Below are 26,877 nucleotides of genomic sequence, written 5' to 3'. Positions count from 1 at the left end.
TTATGTGGTTGTACGATACAATTTAAAATTGTGTAGCGATACTTAAAAACTCCATAATTCAAATAGGTGTATTAAAATATACAAAAAAACACTAAATATACTCATCAATTTTAACGCGTACACCATTTGGAAAACATTACTGTAGAGCGTCACACTGCCTTTATCCTTAGCGATAGGTAGGAGGGCTGCCAAAGATCCTAGCCTGGGGGCCCGCTTCAGGATGCGGGAGCAATGCTTCATACAACACATTTCTTAGATATTGGAGTAATGAAAGGATGATAAAAAAAATGGGGCGGCATTTTGACGCTGCTTAGGGGCGGCATTTTGTCTAGGGACGTCACTGCAGAAAATAGCTTCATTCTCTCTTCCTCATTGACCTTCGTCGAACATTTTCGCTTACATTTTTCCGAACAAGCCGGTTTTATCTTCTTATTCATAATTGTCTTGCTACTTGTATGTGATTTGTACTCCTTGCCGATATTTCTCGCCTTCTTTAATACATTCGTCTTCCAATTACCTTCATTCCTTTTTTAATGGAGTTGTCAAAATGGTAGTGTCATCTTCAGTTGACACTAAACAATTTGCATCAAGAGTACTGCTCGAATGTGGAGAAAAAGTAATAGTTGAAGTGGTTTGATCAGTGATATTAATTGGAATGTCCAATTCATTGCTATTGTCAGTCTCACTATTTTGCACCGGTATGTAGGTTGTATTACCGATCAAATCTTCAGTCTTCAGAGCATGACACAATTACTAGAGGACGAAGAAGTAGACTGATCAGATATATAACTGGAATAAGATTAATTGCCAGCAGCAGCACAAATATCTCCAGTATTTTAATTAATAGTATTATTTAACCAGCTGGGTTCTCTGAAAAATAAAAATATTTACAATATTAGGTAGGTACTGTTACACCCATGATTATTGGGCCACTCCCGATAGTCTAAATTACGTAATTATTTGGTGTAACCATGTTACCTGACCTTAAGGATTTTACAAAGGATTGAGCAATTCGGCTTAATGCTTTTTTACCTATAACGGTTAGGCACAAAATACATGTTACAAATAACCAACTAGACAGGCTTCGATTCAACTTGTTTTGGAATGAAAAGAAGAATGAGACTCTAAAAGAAGAAATCTTTAAGGTAGGTTATGCGTACGATGGCGTTATTTCCGACTCGATTTTGAAATCCAGCGTGTTTCTAAAAGTATAGGAAATAACAAATAAATATACTTCTGAAGGCGCCACCCTAATAACATTTTATCATAAACAGTTCAAGAAAGAAAATAAGAAATGAAAGAATGTCTTAAAGAATAAGTCCAAAATGTCATATATTAGAACAGGAATTATTTACAAAGAATTAGCAATCTACAAACATTTTGGGACGGAGAACGAACGTAACTATTAACTTCCTCCTGAATAACAGGAGGATGGCAAGAATCAAAATAATAAATAATCAAAACATCGTGAGATAAGGTTGATACAAATTATCTGGGCCTTTTTGGAATCGTGCCGTAACCCCAGCGGGCACGTTTGTTCACTGTGAAGGCTTGGGCGAGAGAGACGGAAAACAATCTTCACGCTGGTTCGATATCTTTGTTTTGTGGCAGGTCGGCAAAACACAAGGCGTAGAAAATAGTTCTATATTCGGCCGCAAGGCGTGAATAATTATTACCAGTAGCTAGGAACGATAAATCCTTAATGGTATAAAGTATTAAAATATCGTTACAAACCCTCTGTCGTTAGTAATAGGAGATCAAGCCAGAGGTTGAGCTTTTTCTTGCAACTTTCACTTTCAGGGTGCGGTCAACGTGGTCAACATCTCATGGGTTTAATGTGGTGTAACGATGAAATCCAAAAGGTGAAAACTCGAACTCTGTATTTTGGAGGACAGAGGAGATAATTCTAGTAGTACGGATATTTCGCAAGGCGGCTTAAAGTGTTAAAACAGTTGACGACAGAAGAGTAATTATTTTTGAAGAGAAACAGCGATCTTATCATCGAGGGGCAACGGAGATCTTGAAGTCCTTGAAGACATCGCAGGGTCTTCCTTAACTCGTCACGAAGGTCCACTAAGATTGGCATCATGAAAAATCTAGCTACTATAAAAATATTCGTTCGTTCTCACATCAAAAAAATAAACTTAAGAATAAACAAGTAATTAAGTATACGCAGATACTTACTAAAAAAACACTTGAAATCAGTCGGGTCGCAGCCTATGCAGTCTTTGCTGCTTCAGTCGGTAATTTCTCTTACGAGTATGGTTTGAAAATTACTAGTCATTTTTATATTAATTAAAATTTTAAAACTTAGGATATTTACATTACTTACTACTCAAATAATAAGAATTTTCTTTCAACAAAAAAGTAAAGCGTTTTTTATTAATGGTTAACAGTAACAGACTAGGTGTTAAATGTTTTATTAAAACATTTGCTTGAAACTAATTTCTGGAAATAGAGTATTCGATAGCTATGGAGTATAAAAGCCAGTAGCTGAAAGTTAAATTACTGGATATGAGTCGTCTTACAGTAATCGTTTGACAAAGTTCGTAGTATATATTACACGAATATACATTATGATAGTTTACAATATGGTGTATAAAAGTATTTGGTATACATAATTATACATCAGCAACTGCTTTTGATCCGGCGTTTGATTTGTAGTCAGTATATTAGTGATCAAATATCTATTTTTAACTTATTAAATTATTCGACCGCAAAATTATTTTTTTAGCGACTCATATAACGGTAAACAAGTTGACTGTTTAGCTGGATCAGCAGATTGATTGACGAAATGAAATTCGGTGTTGCAATGGAAAATTAGTCGAATAATCCTTTCCCATAGTATCATATTATATTTATAATAATAAATAAAATTCGCAAACTACTCGAATTTAAACCGCTGACTCGTTCAAAATAATTATGTACCAGAATATAATGTTTATGTATTACTTTTGACTGTATAAACAACTAATACTGATTTATCAAAATATCACTCGAATCTAAGTACCTGGATCGTTACTATCTCAGAAGGTAGATAATATGTACTGTCATTGTATTTATACCATTGTGCCGATCGTTACGCTGCTAATAAAACTCGCTCCTGCATACATCTTCGTCTTCTTTATTATCATCCACAACACCATAACCCACACATCGAACACCACAATAGTGACACCAACAGATTCATTAATATCGGAATAAACTCACTGTTTTTAAAAACAGTCTCCGATTATATAATGTTTTTCACCAAAGTAAGCCATTTTATGTAATTTTATTCTAGTAGATTATTTACAAGAGTCGTTAGATTGGCACATTTAATTGGATTTTATTACCAGAATGAGTCAATTTGTGTTTTTTCATATCACTAGATGTTATACAAGAGTAATAACATTGATCACATTTAAATGGCTTTTCACCAGAATGAGTCATTATGTGTTTTTTCAGAGAACCAGATGTTATACAAGAGTAATGACATTGATCACATTTAAATGGTTTTTCACCAGAATGAGTCATTGTGTGTTTTTTCAGAGAACCAGATGTTATACAAGAGTAATGACATTGATCACATTTAAATGGTTTTTCACCAGAATGAGTCATTTTGTGCCTTTTTATATTACAGGATGTTATACAAGAGTAATTACATTGGTCACATTTAAATGGCTTTTCACCAGAATGAGTCATTTTGTGTATTTTCATATGACGAGATTGGATACAAGAGTAATTACATTGGTCACATTTAAATGACTTTTCATCAGAATGACTCATTTTGTGTATTTTCATAGAACCAAATGTTATACAAGAGTAATTACATTGGTTACATTTCAATGGCTTTTCACCGGAATGAGTCATTTTGTGTATTTTCATATAACGAGATTGGATACAAGAGTAATTACATTGGTCACATTTAAATGGCTTTTCATCATAATGATTCATTTTGTGATTTTTCATGTTACCAGATATTGTAGAAGAGTAATTGCACTGATCACATTTAAATGGCTTTTCACTGGAATGACTCATTTTGTGTATTTTCAGAGAACTAGATGTTATACAAGAGTAATTACATTGGTCGCATTTAAATGGCTTTTCACCGGAATGAATCATTTTGTGTATTTTCATATGACGAGATTGGATACAAGAGTAATTACATTGGTCACATTTAAATGGCTTTTCAACAGAATGATTCATTTTGTGATTTTGCATGTTACCAGATGTTATAGAAGAGTAATTACACTGATCACATTTAAATGGCTTTTCACCGGAATGAGTCATTTTATGTATTTTCATAGAACCAGATGTTATACAAGAGTATTTACATTGGTTACATTTAAATGGCTTTTCACCGGAATGAGTCATTTTGTGTATTTTCATATGACAAGATTGGATACAAGAGTAATTACATTGGTCACATTTAAATGGCTTTTCATTAGAATGAGTCATTTTGTGAAATTTCATACCACTAGATCGTTGGCATGAAAAGTCACATTGGATACATTTAAATGGTTTTTTAACTGTGTTTTTTTCTTTTTTCTTTAGATTGTTGATATCAGATATTTTATGACACGCTTTGTGAATGTTCAATAGAGATAACGATTCAAAAAAATTAAAACACAAACTGCACATAAAATTTTCGTTACTAAACGATTTTTTCTCTAATTTTATAACAGCTACCAATAATTTGGGATCTGCGACGCTAGATTTTCTATGCTCACATTTAGCAGTGCTACTGACCGTTTTACATGCTCCCAATTCTTTTTTAATGTCTTGATAGTCAATCTGTATTCCATCGTATGGCTCTTGTACTTCTAAGATTCTCTCTGACAATCGGAGAGTAGAGAAATAGGGCATGTCCGTGGTTGCAGGGATCAACTAAAAGAACGTAGAGTACTGCATATTAACATGAAGATAAACGACATAGGTACATATATCAGAGAATAAAAATTAAAAAATCAAACAACCTTAAGGGCCGACTAGTGCTAGGTCAAAATAGAGATGATAATAATATATTTTCAAAGAATAAGACTAGAAATTCCATAAATGTACAAGAAGTTTTTTTATATAATTTTAAAGCCTTATTATTTATTGAATTTGTATTAAATATTTGATGACTGCATAAAGTATTTTTATTACATATAATAGAATATTTTAAACCTCTCGATCTAATGGTTTCAGTACACTAAAGTGCCATGAGTTTTCACTTTTAAATATTATTTATTTTTCAACGCATTTATAAAGCTATTAGTAAAATTGTTGGAAGTATTATATTCTTAGTAAAATAATTACGGTAGAAAATTATATATATTATAATAAGTGTGAAAGCAAAACTGACACAGTTTAACAAGAATTCTGATTGATTTGTAATAACTATCGACCGTAGAAGAGGTAGTATTTTTTTTAAATACGCCATATCTTTTGGTGGAATTTCTCATCATACTTAGCGCTCTATCCACTTCAAACAGACGTCGGACATGTGCTCGTCTGGAATGTCATTTTTTTGTCAAAAAAAAACCTAAACGCATTGGCATTGTATTCAGATTATAATGTTTATAAATGCGTGTATAATGAAAGTGCGTGTATTATTACTAGCCAAGTATCAACAAAATAATGGCATTATTTCAAGTTTAAAAAAATACAACCTCATATTCAGACATCTAAATGAATATTTTCAACGAATGATACCAATAAAATTAAACCTTCGTATTTTTTTTTTACTTTTTTAATAATATAAAAACGGTTTTAAGAATAAATTATTAGAATTAATAGTTTTTTAGTTCGCGTAAACGACTATGCTTTATTTTTTGTTTGCAATCGTTCAATAACAAATTATTATTATCATTTTTTCATCATCTTAATTTTTCATAATAAAAATAAACTAATCGACCATTATTACTAATATTCCACTGTTGCCAGTACTAGTGCAGCGCTTTGGGTATTATGTATGGCAACATTGTAATTTTATAAGTATATTCAGCTTTATTGCAAAGATCGAAAAATCGATTTTACAATCTCTTTAATTAAGTATTTAAAATAATAGTAGGTAGCTATCTATATTTTTTTCACATATAATTAATTACCTTCTTCTAATTTTGTGCGCTGGCTGGATACGTACGCTATGAATCAAAATGTAGGTATCAGGTGAACATACTATTCTAGGACGTGTACAATACTCTGGCGCACTAATACATTTATTAATAATATTCTATATTCTATATTTGAAATAATATAGGTAATGGCGTCACCTCTTAAATTAGTTAGTACATGTATCGTCTTGATATTTCTAAGCGCCTGGTATAATGAAATCAAATCAAAAAGTATGAGAGACAGTAAGTATGCGAAGAGATGTTCAATTTGATTAACGGAGCTCTAACGGTCTAATGTTAGATGCATTTGCAAATAATGATAATATTGCTTTCGTGTTAGAGGTATATCTTGTACCTCTTTGATGTTCTGACCGCCTAATACACCGACACTAAATCAAAAAGTATCCGTATCCTATTTGGCAACTGACCAAAATAAATCAGGTTGATTATCAGGAGGAATATTTGGAGCATCAGAGAAAAAATAAACTACTAAATTGGCACACACAATGTGTTCAACAAGGTGAGCATGTTCCACTTAAAACCTAGTGAAACCGTTAGAATTTTAGTATTAAAGTATTATTTTTTTCAGTTGCAACACCATTACAATTGTATGTAGGTAAGTACCTGATTTCCTGGGTTGCATTCGGAATAAGAGCAACTGGGTTGACGGTTATCATAATTGGTTTGCTCTACATCCTCTTGAACAATCTCATTCTCTGAGTCAACCCGCTCGAAATCAATCTCCGATTTGAAATTGGTAGGGTATTTTGAAGCGATCTAAAAAATACATTAATTCCATAAATATAAAAGCATAACATAATAATATATAAGTGTCTACCTATGAAGATATATAATGGTGTACCGAAAAATTGTGTGTGTAATAAAGTGTCATCGTGGATCAAAAGATATTGCCTTGTATTAAAAAGTTACACCTCAATAGATACGTAAAAAAAATCGATTGTTTTCGACCAATAAATACTTTTGTTACAAAAAATAAGCCTACCTACCATTAAGTTAGTCAATAAAGAAATGGACCAAACGACAAAAATCTGTGATAGCATAGTCATTTCGTTAGTACAAAATATATTATTACAATCCTTAGTTAAAATATGTAGGTATATCGAATTTTCGCCACCCCACGAACCATTACATGTGCCTAATTTAGTTTGTAAATATACTCCACAATATAACTCATAGCACTTTAAAAGCATGGATAATTAATTACAGACATTTTCTAATATACTATATTTGCCTTGATTTATCTGTCTGTAACGCACGGCAACAGCACACCACACACTCTTTTTCCTGTTTGCGCATTACATAAGCTTCGAGCCCAACTACAAGAATTTTGATTGGTGACACTGCTACCCGGTGTATAGAAACTAGTTATTATAATAGGTACTTATCTAGAGAAACATTCGACTTGAATCTTTTTCACACGTAAGTAAGTACCTACCTAAGTAGTGATGTGAAAATCCCGGGACTTTTACAATCATTTTACTTGCACGATCATGTCAAATGTATCGGAACCTTCGTATTGAACATAAGACCAGACTTTATTTTGTAATTCGCTGCTACTCACACATCGAATAAGCCTACCAAATAACTTGCATGAAACACTGCTCCAAAATAATAAACGTGAAGAACAAAACATCGCTGTAGATACGCACAGTACCGGGATTAATGATATGTAACACATTAATAAGATACACTTAATGAATGTCAATAATAAAATACCAAATATACTAAATAACAGGGAGTCCTTATCGCAAATCTAGTATCCAAAAACAAAGCACTATAGAAGCTAAAATCTAAGCGTTGATATATTATGTACCGTTTTGTTCGTTACGATAAATTTATATAAAACATATTCTTACAAAATACGATGTATTCAATGGTATAACAATAACGGAGCCAAATAGACATGATCACTAACAAGCACGATGTATGTTTATTACACAATATTGTATAAGTATGTAAGCACCTGATTTATTGGTTCGCATGTTGAATATGAGCAGCCAGGTTGCGGATCACTGTCTTCAACAAATTCTTCTTTGAAATCAACTTGGAGAGGATCAATCTCAGCTTTAGCATTGGCAAGGCTGTTTACAGCGCTCTGAAACACAAGATAGAAGGTGTTTTATAATACGTGTTTACACCTATATTATTATTATTATGCGTTGAGCACAAACACACGGTGTCTGTATGTGACATACTGTCTAGCTACTATTAATAAACGTGCAACAGCTGTCTTCAATGAATGAGAGTAGCTAGCCTGCAGCAATAGAGACGCAGAACCTATAGGTAGGTACTTGGTCAAACAATCGTTATTACATAATTGTTAACAAAACCGTGTATACGTATTATTGCAAGTTTCAGTTAGTAAAGTTCAATATGTCACGCAAATGTTTTATTTGCATCAGTAAGAAACCACTTCAACTTAAGTTTGGAAAACCTAACCTCAATAGTGCTGTTGGCATCGAAAACATTCTCTTGCTTTATACAAATGTTTCTAACCAGATTGTTTGGATGCATTGTTGTAACACCAACCCATTGCTGCACTTCCGCATCATCTTCAAAAGCATCTAGTTCACGTTTTGTATCCATTTTACGAAGTTTAATTGGCGTAAAAATGTCACAAGATACACGGTAAGTAGATTGACAGCTGACGTGACAATAGATAATTGACAAACCTATTTCCATCTCACGGCCATAGACAAAACGTCTGATTTCCCTATAGAATGGCCATAAATGGAACTACAAACAACAATAGGACCCCAATTGAAAAATTTAGATCTGTCAGAATGTCAGATTTTATCTAGTTACGAGTCTTGATTGGGTTTTTTTTCAACAATGGCTCTCCCATCTCATTCTTCAGATAGGTAAGTTTGTGGGTCTGAATGCTGTTGACGATATTTGAAAAAATCATTACCGACAACTACATCATAGATAATTTATTATGGTATAAGGTAGGTACCTACGTTAGTAGAAAATAGATCATACAATTTTATGCGTATCATAAATTATTTAAACAAATAAGTCGGTTTATGGCGATGTTGTTAACAGATATTACAGGCGTTTCATATATTGTGACATGTATTTCGGTCAATTATTGCATAATATGATTGCTTTCGGCTGCTCAAGTGGACAGATGAATAATTATTTTTATTTGGTACCTACACAAAGCAATCAACGAGCAAAAAACTCGTTTAAAATTTCTAAATCCGAATGAATTTCACTGACTCTGATGCTCAACAAACATAGGACAATAAAATTATTATCAAAAATTTAGCATTCTAAATCCAATCCCATCATTTTTGACATAAGTAGACTAAAAAGATTATGGAGGCGGCATGTGGAGATGTACCAAAGGAAGTTTAGTTTTGTATTTAATTTTTATAATATTGCGAAAGTGGCAACACGGTTAACTATTTTTGTCTATGGCGAAATGCTTACGTCACGTCACGCCTACTACGTTCAGTGTGCCACGATCAACTTGAAGACCAATTAATTGTATGCATAAAATGGATATTAAACGCGAACGAGAAGACTCCGAACCTGTTGCAGAAAGGAAGCAATGGTTTGAGGTACCTGTGAATCATGATCCAAACAGCCAGCTGCTTACCTACATAAAGCAAGAGGACACCGACGAGGCTGGATACACTTTTGAGGTTAGTTTTTCATAACGGATTGTTGTATGTCGTAGTATTGTTTGTTTTAAGATGCATGTCGTACGGCGTAATTAACAGTTTATGTATTTTGTGTAATCAAAACCGCGTGCAAATTGCCACACAGTTCCGAGCGGCCTACGTCACCCGTATATATCCCACTTAGTTCTGCTGCAAACATTCATAATATTTTTATATTTAATGTACTATTATAATGTACTGTATAAATATTTACTGTAATATTTTGTTTTTTAGAATATTGTATCAGACCCGACATCAAAAACATTGAAAAGAGATACTGAGCTACTTGCCATCAAGACTGAGACTATTGAAGACGTCAAATCCCCATTCAATTATGAAGATCAGCAACAGGGTTGTTCTCATTCAGAGCGAGTTCATCGGGTAGGTACTTTTATTTTAAATACTGACAGAAATACTGATCGTGTGAAAACTGTAAGAGATGGAATGAACTGACAACACTCGAATATGTGAATAATCAGTAATACCAATGAAGACAAAATCTTCGAATTCTAATTTCTTTCTTTCGACCTTGTCTGATCATAATGAGCCTCAGTATAAATAGTATAACCGCTCAAGTCCAACCGTTGTATATCCCATTGATTTAAACTGTCTTGATTCCACAACGCGAATACATGAAAGCCGATGTTTTATACATAAAAACAAAACGAACATCTTGACCAACGTTGAATGTCTCAATACGTAAATATTTTGTTCGCTATGGTTTTTAACTGCCATGGTTCTGGCCATACTGAATCCCATGTACAATCCACGTACCCACCCCTCAGTTGATAACCTTTCCATGCAACATTCAGTACCTACTTTCACTTAACGTATGTTTATTCATGCGGTGGGTGCAAGCGAAATAAAGGCCCGCACATGATGTCCTTTCAAGAACAATGTCCTACCAGATTTGCCTATACCGTTAGTAGGGTGCACCCTTATCAAATAACCGATTTTTTTATTTTAAAATGTAGTTATAAATAAATTACTGTACTTTCCTAAGGCCTCTAAACACACTAATATTAATTTTTAGGGAGTTTATTTTAAAGAAGAGTATGTTGAAGACACAATAAGCCAAAGCATTCACAAGGTTCCAGAACCCGGTTGCTCTTATTCGGAATGCACACCAGTAAATCAGGTAGGTACACAATATTCTAAGAAAGTTGAACATGCGTTACGTTCTGATACGAAGAATTTTATGTCAGAGGGTTTGTTTCCACTTTGAAATCGCACACCGGGGCAAGTGAATGTAAGTTATAGTTTTCTTTTCATAAGAGATATTATTACGATATATTATGTAGATGATAATATGCTTACTACCACAATTGTTACAAATTATGTAACAATTGTCAATATGTCACGAGTGCTTTGATATTAGGAATGATAATACTGTTTTTTTGGCTGAGAAAACGCGGATGTGCGCGGGTATAATTGCACCTGCACATATTCATTTTCAATTTGTTTACTATACTTTATAATATTATGTTATCGTCATAAGATCAAACTTATATTATTTTTTTATTTATACAATCGATGCCTACCAGTAAAGCAATTAATTACACAATATTCCAATAAACTGTAAACAAAATTGTTATGTGACTTGCACTCAGGAAGAAGTACTAGTCTGCTGCTAAAAATATGTAAGTCGTCACTTATATATAGGTACATAGGCAGTGGCGCACCCAGGGAGGGGGCAGGGGGCCCTGGCACCCCCCAAAATAAAAATTATCAGAATGTAATTCACCAGCACCTTTATAGAAAAATTTCTTAGATTTTAATTTCTAACACAAAAATTTCGAAAATGTCGGGTTTTTTTAGAAATCCAATCCCTAATGGAACTGTCAAAAAATTCTCTGTGTCCACCAGAATTCCGGAGTGGTATAGGTCATAGCTTGGGAGCGCTGACAGAGCTCTAGCTGGTGGGCCCGGGTTATGGGGGGGCCGGCGTGTCGGGTTGACCAGATAAGTGAGATAAACACACATCATAAATTAGCTTTAATAGTAAAAAAAGTAGTAAGTAGTATAGTAAAGTAAGCTATTATACTTCATGGCCATGAACATTTTCAATTACTTATATAATTGTGCTATATATTTTTTGATTATTATGTGTCGATACTCGACAGCTCCATTATTAAAGTAGATGTATTAAAAATCGCCAATAATTCACTCTATACCTACCCTTTATTTGAACTAATTCACAATTCGCAAACGTTAATTTAGTGTTTCATACTGCCTTTAACCTTAGCGGTAGGTAGGGGGGCCGCCAAATATCCTAGCCTGAGAGCCCGTTTCAGGATGTGGGGACCAGGGTTTAGGTATACCGAGTGCAATAGACAAAAGACCGATTAATGAGAAATTAGGCTGTGAAGAAGAAAAAGAGCCTATGGGACTAATTTACATTCTCCTCCTTGGGCCCCCCCAATATTAAATCCTGGGTGCGCCACTGTACATAGGATTAGGATTCTTTGATGAACATAGATTTAGATCAATTTCAATTTATTTTACATATTGTGGATATTACAAATTATAAGTTTAAGACGTTCACAACATGACATTTAGAAAGAAAGAAATACTTATTATTAAGACAGTATTATGTAATGACAATATTACATTATTGCAGATAACTATTGTTTGCAATATGCTGGTTGTCATTATATTTTAAAATACTCCTTCTTATTGAAGTTTGGCGTTAGATAACGACAGACACACCATGTCCACATTGCGGAGTGTAGGAGCTGAGACCCTTCAAGTGTGTGGTCGAGCTTCACACGTATTATAGGTCTTCTTAAAAATATTCTTGATTTTATTACATAATGTTTTGTTTTTCAGAATATTGTTTCAGACCCGACGATAATAACATTGAAGACAGATACTCAGTTAATTGACATCAAGACTGAGCTTATTGAAGACATTTATGAAGATCCGCAACAGGGTTATTCTTATTCAGAACAAGTGAATCGGGTAAGTTCCTACTTTTATTTTAATAAATATTGATCGTGTGATGGGGGGAATGATTATAGTGACGGAATGAACTGTAAAACATTGGAATATTTTGATATTTTTAGCTCTCACCATTACCACAGAAACAACAACACTTCTTTATTCACTACCTACTAATTTTTAGATTTTTCTTGTCTTTTCTGCAATTAGGCGCAATACAATAGTAATACCTATTGAGTATAGGTACTATTCGTAAAACTTTCCTATTATAGTACAATAGTCGCCTACTGGGTAAAGTATTCAGATAGCAGTGGCGGAGTGATAAAATAAGCTGTGAGAGAGTTCTACCTACTTTAAATGCATTCATTGTCGAAAAATGCACTTAGATAACATAAAACAGCTCAAATCCAACCGTTGTATATCCCATTGAACTACCGACCGTTCCGATTAGTCAAAGTGTATAAATGAAAGCCGGTGTTTTATTAATAAGAACAAAACGAACAACTTGACACTGTCGAATGTTTTAGTAGGTACGTAAACATTGTGTTTTCTATGGTTTTTATCTACCATGGTTCGGGCCATTAGCCGTTACCTTCCATATCCATGCATCAGCTAGTACTCTCGCTTCGAGCATGTGCCATCATGCAGTGACTACAGGCGAAATAAAGGCCCGCACATGATGTCCGTTATAAATCAATCTCCTACCAGATCTGCCAATACCGATAGTACGGTCCACCTTTATCTGATAACCGATTTGTTGTATTTAAAATATATTTGTTAATTATTGTTTTTTCAGAGGCCTTCAACACACATGCCCTGTATAAAATCGGATACCAACTTTCAGCGAGTTGATTTCAAAGTGGAGTATGTTGACGACACGATAAGCCAAAGCATTCATGAGGAACCAAAGCCCGGTTGCTCTAATTCTGAATGGAAACCAGTATATCAAGTAGGTAACACAATATTCTATGAAACTTGAACAATGCATCTACGAAGGTTTGTTTTGACTAAAACACCACAGATTCATACGTGATCATAGGGTGTCTTTTTTTTCATATGAGATATAGGACATGAAAGTAGGTATCAAAAACATAATATCTGACAGTTTATGTAATAATTGTCGTGATGTTACGGATTCTTTGACATTATTAGGAATTAAACTTTGTTTTATTTGTTTATACCTAGACTTCCTAGTTTATTAAAAAATATTATTAAAACTTGGCTGATAGGTACGCGCACTTAGGCGCGAGAGGTAGTTATGTTCTGGAACGTGACTCGAAATTTTATCAACAAATCGTTCCAGTCCATAAGCCAAAAGAGTTATGTGCAGTCTTTTAGAGTAAACACTTGAATCACTTGACCAGTTTTAGCATCAGAAACAAAAACACATCTTTTTTCATCCGCACTAGATTCGAAAAACAAAGATTTTATGGACTCATTTTGAATCGTGAAATAGTTAAATGATTTGTTTTTTCTCGCCCTCACAGCTTACCAAACGTGGAGTGGAGGGTGCATTTGTTATCTTTCAATTTAATCTTTAAATTGGCTATTTATCACCCACATATTATATCAGTAGTTTCATCATACAGACCAATTTACTTATATAGTCATACCGTATTTCTGCTGAAGCATCTTTCATTTACGAATCGTTAATACATCAGCGAATATTTGGTCGTTACAATATCTTTTCTTCAGAAATTGCCGGAATACATCATTGTCGAGTTGATGAAAGTAATATTGCATTGAATTTTGCAAAGGTAAGCAAATTTAATTCTACTTTTTCTTTCACTTTGTCATGACCCAGTATTGGGGCGCCACTTTCTTTGGTCCATCGCCAACTCTCGCACCTCCGGCCATGCCAGACCTGTAGCACGTAGATCGCTTCAGTAGCATCGCTGCAGGTTGAGGGAGGGCCGGCCACGGCGACGGAACTCTCGAGGCTGTGCCTTTAGGGTAGGTACGTAAGGTCGCACTCTCTGGTGGCATCCGGAAACATGTCCCAGCCACGTAAGGCGTTTCTTCGCGATTACCTCAATCACCGAAGGCTGCTGTGTCTGCTCACGAAGACATCGTAAAATTAATATCACGTAATATTTTCTAAAGAATTTCTATATGTGTGTTTGTCATTTCGTAAGATTTTAAGAAAAAAATATTGAAAAATAGTTTCTGATTTTCCGAACTATTTTCATGTCCAAATAGTCTAGATAATCGTGCCTCTACTGCATAATGATTTACGATAACGTTATTTGTGGGGAATTGCAAGATGCCGAACGCATCCTATGGAAGTGGCCCATATTATGTCAGTTAAAAGGTAAGAGTTTCCAACCAATAAGACCAGTCAACTATTGTGACTTCGTATCTACAACTGAGAATGTTTTTTCCCGTCGTGAATTAACTGTAATAATAATCTAGCACTCTAGTTAGAGTCTCTTGTCAACCGAGCTATGGGAAGTTGCGCCTGTGATACTCAACGCAACATTGAATTGCGATTAATGTTTGTTACGCCATGGTATACGACTCCATAGGAGGTGGCAGAGAAAAAGGCGTGCTGGTAAGATCTCGCATGGGTATATTCATTGTAAATTTATTGTCCACGTTAGTCACATAACAAATACACGGTAGAACCGACAAGGTTCAATTCCATCTCACATCAGTCGTTCAGCGAACATATTTTGCTCCATGGTCGAAATGCCCTCACCGGATTCGTTTCAGACAGAATATATTATAATGTCTTAAGGGGGGACATGCTCAGCGTAGGTAAAAATTGAGCTTTTATGGTATTTTTAAAACATGATCTTGGACATTCCTTAAACGTTGTAGATAATCTATTTATATAATTTTGAAACCTTATTATCCTTTATATTTATTTTAAACATTTGATGACTGCATAAAATATTTTTATTACATAAAATAGTATTCTTTTAAACCTCTCGCTCTAATGTTTTAGAATATAGTCAACATTTAGTACATGTACAGTAGTTCCATGTACAGTGGTGTTATGATTTTTTACATTTATTATTTTTTAAACGCATTTATAAAATCATTAATATAATTTATGTCGACATTATTATAGTGAAATATTTACGATATTAAATTATATTGATAATCTCTGTGATCACATATTTGACGAGAATTGGGCATTTTATTATTCAAAAAATGGGCAAGTTTAACACATTTGAAGATAATTCTAAAGATACTCATTATAAGCTATGTCTTTGACCATTCAAGTGTGATACAAATCCTGTGAATAATGATTGTTTTATAATAATTATTGACCTAAGAATAAGGTAGTATTTTTTTGAAGTACGCCATTTCTTTTGGCATTTCCCAGTGGTTAAGCTACAACATACGGCCGTTGCCATAAATTAACAAACTATAACTGCAGAAGGGAGTAAAATAATGTTAACGCGCGTATTTGAACATGTACCTACCTACCTTCTTAGGTCAATAATTATTATAAAGCAATCATTATTCGTATGATGTTTATCACACTTGAATGGTCAAAGACATTATAATTAGTATTATTAGAATTATCTTCGAATGTGTTAATTTTGTCCATTTTTTGAATAATAAAATGCCTAATTCTTATAAAATTTGAAACAATGAGATTGTTCAAGTGAATGTACGCCAAAACAATTATGAGAAATCTTGGTGCTGTTATTCTGAATGCAACCCAGGAAATCAGATATTATAACAATCTATTCATTTAAAATAATCCACATACGATTTAAACGTGTTAACTCTGAAAAAAAGGTCGATATCCGAATGGGAATGACTGGATAAACTTTTAACTCGATGCGGAATGTCTGGGACTCACGATTGTACTTAATCAAAATCAAATGCCGTCTATTCGACGCTTGCATCCTGACAGTGCTGGTTTACGGTAGCGAATAATGGCACCGTATGAATGCTCAGAGCAACCATATACTGAGCTTTGAAAACAAATGTTTGCCATGTGCGGTGGTATAACTTTAGGAGAAACGATGAGAGTCAAGAAGCGACGTTGGACCTGGTTCGGCCACGTGCTGCGGATGCTAGAAGAGAACCTCAACCTGGATTGCCTGTTTTTCAAGCCGACCGGATTCCGGCGTCCCGAGAGGCCGCTATATACTATCTATAGAGTGTATACGGCGGAGCAACGGGAAGTTGGTTTGCCCTGGATCGAAGCAAGAAGACTGGTGACAGGGATTCTTGGACCCCTCGTGGTGTCCATTTGCGCTCCAATTAAGGGGCGGATATGCCCGAAGAAGAAGAAGAATAAGCTACCGAATTCAATTTAGCTGTGCGAAAAAAAATGACGATTTCATTTTATTTTAACTAAAAACAACTTAGTGGAACTCACTTACCTTATTAAAAACACTCTGAGTGCCAATTTACTAGTTTCCTATTTCTCTAATCTCCAAACATGTGGTCATTATATAAACTTTCTCAACCACCATTAATCTAATTCATAAAGGTCAGTTTCCAAATAGGAATGCAAAAATGTGTCAATGACTTGGCTTAAGTGATATTATGATTTATTATTTAATAGGCAGGTGATGCAGTGTATAACTAACGAGGTACATAAGACCATTAAATTTGCATGCATGTTTGCATCCAAAATTTAATTTAGAATATTTAAATAATAAACTTTTAAACTATTTTGTTAATAGCAACTGTATTTTTAGAGAATTAGATAATCACATGAATGATACTCGTACATCGCCATTAACAAATCACGTCACAAATTTAATGAAACTAGTTTCAAAAAAATATTTAGAAATAAGATATCATCATTTAGCAAAAAATGCAGAGAACCAATCAACCATAGTACACAATATTTCAATAGATTAATTATACTTAGGAATCAATAGCTTTTCAAAATATTATTTTCTCAACGCTAACTTTCATACATTATATTTCAAATAAAAACATTTTCGTTTTAAATAATCGATTTTTTTGTATGAATCCATATTATATATTCAGGGCTTCTCTGATAATATTATGTTAAGTAAATAAAATATTGTAATTAACTATATAACAAATTTTCAACATACCTTACTATATTTTGTGTCTAATAGGTTTATATAAACAAGTAATTTTATACACAATATGTCAAAAACGAACCCTAAACGAAGCTATTAATTGATTTGTGTTTAATTGTTGTGTTATTAAAAATAAAATACTTACTTCCATTTGCATTATACTTTCTTACCCTGAATCCTAATAAAGTTTTTATTGCGGGAACTTCTTATAATGAAAATACGTTTATCATAAATTGGTTGTAAGCTTGTGTTGATAAAAAAAAATACTGAGTGGGGCGTTTTTATGTCCGAGTATGGCCCATTTGCAGCAAAGTGTACCTAATTTCAGAGAAATAGAACTTTCTCTCACAAAATGAGTACACACTGACATTTGTGTGCTACCTCTGTGGGAGGAGTCCAATCTCTTTGGCAGCGAATAAATTTAGCTAGGAATAGGATGCTCTGATAAACATATATGGACGACTAATGATTTTTTTATAAACCCTCACAAGCTGAAATGAATATATTATCTAGTCAGATTCCCTATTATTATAGTTATATTTTAAGTGTTAATAATATCTGTACCTCAGAGGCAGACGGATGCAAATCCAAATACCCAATTGTTCAGGAGAACCAAAAAACAATTTTTATTTTAAACGAATACTCATAACTTCTAATAAAATATACATAGATTTTTTCTAATTCAATTAAAGTTCTTCTGGAATATGTAAGAAAGGAATAATAATATAATACAGTTTTATATCTAAAAAAAATAAAATAAAAAACGTAGTGTGGATTTACATCCTTCTGCCTCTAAAGATATTTTGTTAATGTGGATTTGTACCTTATTTACCTAGCCAAAATAAAACATCTTATAAGTTAAAAAAAATTATAGGTATAAATATAACAAAGCAAAACACATTTTTTTTTTTTAAATATTATGTCATCATCATCATCACCAGCATGAATCTATTCACTGCTGGATGAAGGCCTTGCCAATCTCCAAGCTGATCCAACTTCTCTCGTTCCTGTGTGTTGCGTTGCCAAGTTTTTCCGCAGAACTTTATTATTTCATTGATCCAGCGGCCTTTAGGTCTATCTTGCGGATGTTTTTTACCCTTGGATACCACTGGATGACTAAATTTGTCTAACGATTGTCCTTTCTTCGAGCCATGTTCCAGCCTATTTCCATTTGAGGTTTTTAGCAAACTCTATCACATCATTAATCCTTGTCTGTTCCCTTATCCACTCATTCCTTTTTTGTCCTTTTGCGTTATGCCCAGCATTCATCTTTTCATACCACGTTGTGCTACTCTAAGATTCTCGATCTCTCTTTTACGTAGGCTCAATGTTTCACACGCATGTGGTTACGGGAAGTACACACTGGTTGAACACTTTAGGCATTTTCGAAGAAATTATTCAGGCGGCCCAAAAGCACTCCAGCCTAGCTTTACTCTGCGAACAATTTCATCAAATATACATCCATCTATAGACACTTATTGTGCCAGATAGATAAAGTTTTTCACCTGTTCGAGCTGAATGCCATTGATGAAGATCTCTTTTTGGCCCGCAAAGCAGTTGAAAATGACTTTCTTCCCTGATACATTTATTTTCAAGCCTACTTTGTTGCTTACTCCAGCGTGTTACTGCATTCTGCTTTGGAGGTCTTCTGAGTCTTGCAAACTTCTATTTATTGTTATTAGCAAAGCGTAGATGACTCACGTATTCTTCATTTATGGGGATCCGTGTCATTCCAGATAAGTTGTCTAAATAAGTCTTCAAATGTAGCTGTAAATAGTTTAGGTGAGATTGTATCACCTTGTCGGACTCCTTTGCTGATAGGAAATGCGCGATGGTTTATGGAGATGTTGTTCCGCTACTGTATATTTTATTGAAAATATTTATATAGCGTCCGGGGATTCCTTGATTTCTGAGTGCATCGAGTATTGAAAATTTCTTTATGGAATCGAACGGTTTCTCATAGTCTATAAAACCCATGGATAGCAGCAGCTTGTATTCCTGTTACCGCTCTAATTTCTCTGATGACTTGGATAATATGGTCCATTGTGCTGTTTCCTCCTCTAAAGCTCGTTCTCCTGGCTGGTTCTCGTCTAGTACATATTGAAGACGGTTTGAGAGAATTTTATCTTAGTGGATTATTGGATTTGCATCCTTCTGCTTCTAAGGTAGGTATGGCATTTGCATCTTTATGCTATGCATATCTTGGACTAGGACTTTCATCTCTCTGCCACTAATAGATAGAGCCAATGCAAACGTTTGACTGACAAAGCTCAGCGTACACTATTTATGTCGGATCTTAACAGCCTATCTTCCCTCTGCGCCACTCTAGATAATATTTAGCAGCCTTCCAGGACACCGGAATTCAGTTGACTTGAAGAGTAGGCAAGCCGGGTTGAAATGTTCTTTTGGCATACGCAGCACGTAGCTGACCCATATCCAACATCGCATCTTCACTTCAGTGTGATGAGTGGCTACGACTGACTTCTAGGAGATGAAAACTCAAATTCTTAAGATTGTTTTATTAATTTTTACAGGTATCTATTACTGCCTCACAGCAGACAGTGGAATCGACAGAAGCATCTGCAGAGGCATCTATAGAGGTCGTCTGTAGTACGCCGCGGCCTTCAACTAAAAGAAGAAGGATCCGTACTACACCCGACGTGGGTGAAATGTGTGCCTCAGCAATGGCAACCCTCCAAAGCGTGAAAGATATGCGTAACATTCCAGGTCACCCCATCGAAGCATATCCCGACCATAAGGATTTCTGTGTAATGGTGGCAAAACAATTAACTGAGAGAATGACACCCTTCAATGCACAAAAGTGTCGACGTGCAGTTAGCGAATTATTATTTTTATACGACATAGATAATCCGGAGAATAAAAGCTGAATTTGAAGTGACAGCGAATATAATATATGTAAATTTCATTTAAATTGACCGACATTGTCCTTCACGATTCATCAGTAGCGAAGGGTGGAGGTAGGCTGTTGACATCCGCCATAAATAGTGCACATTAAACTTTATTAGTCGTACGTATTTGTTTTTATTGAACTAAGACTACAATTTATAGATGGTATTGGTTAGTTTTTAAAAATCAATTAAACCCTGCCTAACCAAACCATAATAGTTTTGGGCGACATGACAAACTTGTGCACACTTTTTCATTCATACTTATTTGTTTTCGTTGGATTAAGAATACATATTACACATATTGTTGGTTCATTTTTTTAAATTCATTAAGCCCTGCCGACACCAAACTATAATAGATAAAAGCAATATTATATTTATAAAATATCCAAAGCTATGCATGATTTAATTGTATAATTGTAGATATTTAATAGATAGACGAGTATTTTTTGACTATTATCTATTATCGCTTGTTTTTCGCAGGGTTTACTTGAATTTTAAAAACTAACCAACACCATCTGTAAATTATAGTCTCATTTAAATGAAAACAAATACGTATGACTGACAAAGTTTTGTGTGCACTATTTATGGTGGATCTTAACAGCTTACCTCCACCCTTCGCCACTGCGATTCATTATATTAATTTATGTTGTGAACGTCTTAAATTAATAATTACTAATTTTCACTTCATCAAATAAATAAAATTTGCACTTAAGTGTTCTTACTTATTTGCTCCAAATCTATATTTTCACAATAGCCTTATATTTATAATGCTCTATTTTTATTCTAATATTTAGCATTATAAATATTAAGCCATTGTGAAAATATAGACTTAAGAGCAAATAAGTAATAACTCGAGTACCTATTCACATTTTATTGATTTGATGTAGTGCATATTACTGAATAAATAATTTAAGGTGTTCACAACATAAATTAATATACCTAATCGTGAAGGACAATGTCAGTAAATCTAAATATAATTTACTTATGTATTTAATTAAACATTATATTTATTAAACTGGCGCTAGGGGGCGTTCAGGTCCATGGCCGACTGCACAACGTTTCTCCAGGCATCTCTGTCTAGCGCTCTCTCTTCCCAGTTGACTATCCCCAGCCTTTCCGCATCCCTTTGAATGTTGTCCGCCCATCTCCGTCGAGGGCGGCCAAGAGGTCGAGTGCCAGCTGGTGTGCCTTTGTAAATCCTATAGAGAGTTCTAGATCTTTCAGATCGTACAACGTGGCCCGCCCATCTGAGCCTTCTTATATTAGTGATTCTAGGTTGGTATCGGTCGAAGAGCTCAGTGTTTGTGCGGATGCGCCACCGGTGGTTCTCATTGACGGGTCCAAGTATTCTCCGGAGGATTCTGTTTTCAAACACTTGGAGCGCCTTTTCTTGTTTTTCTGTTAAACCCCACGTTTCACATCCATACATGACGATTGGCTTGATGACCACGTTATACATCCGGAATTTCGTTTTGATGGACAGCATTTAGGACCTGAACAGACGACTCAGCGCGAAGTACGCTGCATTTCCACTTCTCAGTCGGTCAGAGAGCTCTAGGGACATTTCAGTTTTAGAGGTAATGTTGGAGCCCAAGTACTTGAAGAGAGAGGTTCTTTCGAACGAGGAGTTTCTTATTCCAATGTTTCCAGAGGGTTCAATGTCTCTTGTCATTTTCAAATACTTGGTCTTTCCCACATTTACTCGTAGATTCAACCTTTTCGCTGTGTCCTCCAGAGGAGTGAAAATATCTCTGACTTCTTCTTCAGACTCTCCGAGCACCACCAAATCATCTGCGTAGCCCAATATTTTATGTGACCCATTTAGGGTAACTCCACCTTCTGCTTTCAGAGCTTCTCTAACGGCTTTCTCTAAAGCTAAGTTGAACAGCATTGGTGATAAGGAGTCGCCTTGTTTTAGTCCTGCTGTCATCTCAAAAGATTCTGATATACTACCTTGCATATGAATTCTACTTCTGGATCCGTCCATGCATACTTTTATTATATTTATAAGTTTTGACGGTATTTCAAATTCTTTCAATATATTCCAGAGAGCTTCTCTATCAATAGAGTCATATGCGGTTTTAAAATCTACAAAGAGACAGTGTACATCTTGGGCGTATTCCCATTTCTTTTCAAAGATTTGGCGCAGTGTATTTAATAAAACATGGTAATTATAATAACGATTGATGTAAATGTAATTTTCTGGCATGTTTAAAAATCGTATAAAAAATCAATGTAGGTATAAATATTACCCTATTATAAAAATATGACCAAATAGATAAATGCTTACTCATATGCCCATTGTATTCTAGATTATATTATATTCCACGAATATAATACAGTACACTCTAAGTAATCTGCCGCTCGATTAACCGACAACTACTATAATCCGCCGTTATTTTTACTAGTTGAAAGCACAAAATCAAGTTCTATGATTTGCCGGTATTCGATTGTCAAATTCAGTAGTCCGGCGTGTACAAGTATACAACGCAGATGAGACGGGTTTATTTTGGAAACTTCTCCTTCGTATAAAGTTCATTCATCGCGAAGAAAGTAATGTACCAGGGACGAAAGTGCCCCAGGACCGCATCACAATTATTAAACATAGTTTATACCTGTGTATAATTTTGTAAATACTTTATTTTGATTTTAAATAAAACTAATTTGCTCATATAAATTTCTCAAAAAAACTATTTTTACGTAATACCTGTTTTAATTTTTTATCATATTTTGTATGTATGCACTATAATCCATCGCTTTCACTAATTGGACACTTGTCTGGTTTTTGGGGTGCCGGATTATTGAGAATACTGTATTGTTTCTGTGAATCGTTAAACTACGCAACATCAGTGAAATCATGGTTTATTTTACCAACGTCATCAGTGTGTATTTTATTTTCATTATTATTTTAATTTGTATCTAAATGAAAACTTTTTACCAACAAAATCTATTTTGTTATTTGTAAGGATGAGATTTTAACCGATTTGTATCTTTTGTTTATTTATATAAAAAATTAAATTGTCTAATAACTTGTATTATTTTTTAATACCTACCCTGACCCTAAAACTCCAGCTAGTCTCTGATTATAAAATGTCACTTTGAATCGGACAGTGGTCATGGATAAAATGGAAAAACCACTTTTACTCATGGTTCAATGAAAAATTGGTGACAGTTGAGTAGGTACCGTCAAACGGGGTTATTCCGCATGGTTTTTCTAGTGTCATTAATTAAATTTGTATTGGACGGGTCTGAAAACTCAGTGTTTTGCTTTACACGCCATGCTTTCGGACAAAGGTCGACTACATAATGGACGGGTAAATCGTATCGCCATTATTGGCGGGTTTTAACTTCTTTTAATATCCTAGTTTCTTTGCCATCCACAAGAACTGTCCCCGAGAATATAGTTAAGTTTTATTCGTTCTCTGTACCTACATAATATGTTTTGTGTTTCGGCGTTGTATAACTTTCGTGTAATAAATAATATACGCCATGGTTCTGGATTTCATTGTACAAATTCTTTTATTTTCCTATTTTTGTCCCTTGTTTGATTATTGACGATAGGTGGCGCCCAGCAATTCAATAATAGGTATTTGTTTCTGTTTTTACGTTTGGATTCACCGCAACGATCAGTTCCCACAACCCTTCCCTGTAATCTATTCCCATCTTGGATAATTACACCCTTTTTAGTCTCATGAGTCTGCTCGTTTCACGAGGAGGTGGAACGAGTTTGAGTTAGTTGGTTTTGTTAACGTAATGTATGGTGAAATAGTGTTGTGCAGCCGCGATCATTTCTTACTATATCGACGCAATTCGCGCACATTTCTTTGTAACAAACTGGCCATTCTAAATCTCTTGTTACTATACCGCATTTCTTAGCGTTGGCCAATTGCGTCGTGGGTCCCAGGTTCGAATCCTGGGTCTGGCAAGTACGCATATTGTTTTTCAATTTGTGTGTGAGTCAGAGTATGGACCTAATAGGTTGAGCAGGTGGCTGACATCCATTTCTCGTATAAACAAAATCTGTCAGTACAAACCTCCACTATGTGGTGGATCCTATTAGGATCAGACATGATCGAAAGAAATTTAATAGAATCAATTAGTCGAGTCGATCTATTTTGTTATATTTTTCGGTCGAGTAGCAACCCAACCACCTCTCACTAAGTACTAAACACGCCACGAGAAGAGTCTGAACACGTTATCTTTAGTCAAGTTATTATTTTTATAATGATATCGATAATCCGTAGAGATGACGTTTCATTGGAGCGAAGATACTACCCATAAATTCGTTTCAGAATATTTAACCCGTGAGTGGTTTTCGAATTTTAAATCTCCACTACTTATATAAAAATAAACAAGCTAAGCAATCTGCTTATAATGACTTGGAAAATACAATGAATATTTCTGGATTAGGTGAGAAGGAGATTAAGTCGAAAATTAAAAACAAAAGGTCAGTATGTATAGGTTTTTATGTATTACAAAATATTTTGTTTTTATTACAATAGCTAATTAATAACTTAGTCAGGATAAGTAGTTAATTCATATTAAGTTGCCATAAATATTTCTTTTAATTTTTTGGACCTACTCGCAAGAGATCAGAAAAATAAAAGATTCTAAAACGTTCCGTCTACAAGATGGTTTAATATGTTGGATGATCCTCCGCGAAACATGATATAGCCATTACAACTGAAGTTAATAACTAATTTATTTTTATTAATATTAATACTATCAAACGATGGTACTTGATAGAATTTGAATTTAAATTCTAATGGATTTAAGTTTGGTACTATTTCATTTGAGTCGTTTTTTGCGACCCGGGTTTCGCCTTTCGGCATCTTCAGGTGCTATGTACACTCACCAAAGGCAAACACACACTGACAACGGACACTCTTAAACTCTAGCTTATATAACAAATCAATACAACAACGTAGGCGAAACTTTATTACCTACCTATCAGGTCAAGGGTCAACAATAAAAAATACAACAAACAAATTATGAACAGTTGAAGTTAGTAAAAACCTCATTAGTAAAAACCCCTTTCTCATTAATAACAATACACTTGATAAGCATATTATAATATATCGTCAAAGCCCAATAATAGATCATTAGTACATATAAATAATAAAAACACTACACTCAAGAAGTTGACATTATTTTTGAAAAGACATTTTTTTAACTTTTTCACTGGTTTTCCCTATATAACTCAATCTACACCAATGATCAGCAATGACCGGTGTGGTAGGTTCTATACCTGATATATAATAATTTAGATACTATTTTATTTTTTTAATTAACAAGTGTGTTTGCTTTTTGTGAGCGAGCACAGTGAATGAAGATGCCGAAAGGCGAAACCCGAGTCGCAAAAACGACTCGAATGGAATAGTACAATATTTAAATCCATTAGATTTTATTTATTTTTGTTTTGTTACGTTGTAGTCTGTTCATTTTGACACGTCATTCACTAATGTACTGTGTTCTGACACTTTTCAGTTACTAATCCATTAAGTGGTAACTAAATCACTCGACTAAATTACTCGACCAATCCGAATTGGCCATAAGAGACAGGTTAGTTCTATTGCAATTTTATCTGTTTAGCGACCTCTATAATAAAGCGTATTCTTGTCTGTTTGTTTATCAATTGGTTTTTTTTGTGAACTTTAACCGTCGTGTCTAGAATGCACCTTCCCAAGCCACGTTGCGTAATTCTAAATAATTTTATATTTTCCATTACATTATTAGTTCATGTTTCAAGTACATACGTGGGCGTCAGTAGCAAATATGGGTTGAACACTTTACTATTAGGACACAATGGGAGATCCCTTTTGAAAACACTATTCAAGAATGCGAATAGTATCAGCAGCATTAAATGAATGAATATTGCATTTAAAAGATTATTCACCAACATGTATCATTTCATGTTTTTTTAAGTCTACTGAGTCGTGAGAATCTCCTTGAACTGATCTTGTATTTATAAGGTTTTTCACCAGTATGTGTCAATTTATGTGAATAAAGAGAACTAATTCGCGAGCAACTATATGAACATTTTTTGCATTTATAAGGTTTTTCAACAGTGTGTGTCATTTTATGTGTTTTCAGAGTACTTGACCGCGCGCATATATACGAACACACATTGCATTTATAGGGTTTTTCACCAGTATGTGTCATTTTGTGTGCCTTAAGATGACAACGTTGAGAGAATCTACTCGAACATACATTGCATTTATAAGGTTTTTCACCA

General features: G+C 34.3%; 2 protein-coding genes across 4 annotated transcripts in view; both read right to left on the bottom strand.

The window, feature by feature from the left end:
• LOC147076097 (uncharacterized) overlaps window positions 1-26,877 on the bottom strand; it is an 833,775-nt gene that overhangs the window by 339,316 nt on the left and 467,582 nt on the right. The window lies entirely within an intron of this gene.
• Window positions 1,579-8,760, bottom strand: LOC147076112 (uncharacterized). Its single transcript, XM_085941569.1, has 5 exons — window positions 8,598-8,760; window positions 8,065-8,196; window positions 6,705-6,857; window positions 4,233-4,869; window positions 1,579-1,682 (listed from the first exon to the last, which is right to left on the bottom strand). Exons 1-5 carry the CDS (start codon window positions 8,685-8,687, stop codon window positions 1,579-1,581), a joined length of 1,116 nt encoding a protein of 371 aa, XP_085797695.1. The 5' UTR covers window positions 8,688-8,760.

The sequence above is a fragment of the Rhyacophila brunnea genome, unplaced genomic scaffold, assembly GCF_057557595.1.
Source record: "Rhyacophila brunnea isolate RB1 unplaced genomic scaffold, BYU_Rbru_1.0 scaffold_13, whole genome shotgun sequence".
NCBI classification, from domain to species: Eukaryota; Metazoa; Arthropoda; class Insecta; order Trichoptera; family Rhyacophilidae; genus Rhyacophila; species Rhyacophila brunnea.
The sequence above is the reverse complement of the archived record's forward strand: the minus strand, read 5'-3'. Positions and strand labels throughout refer to the sequence as shown.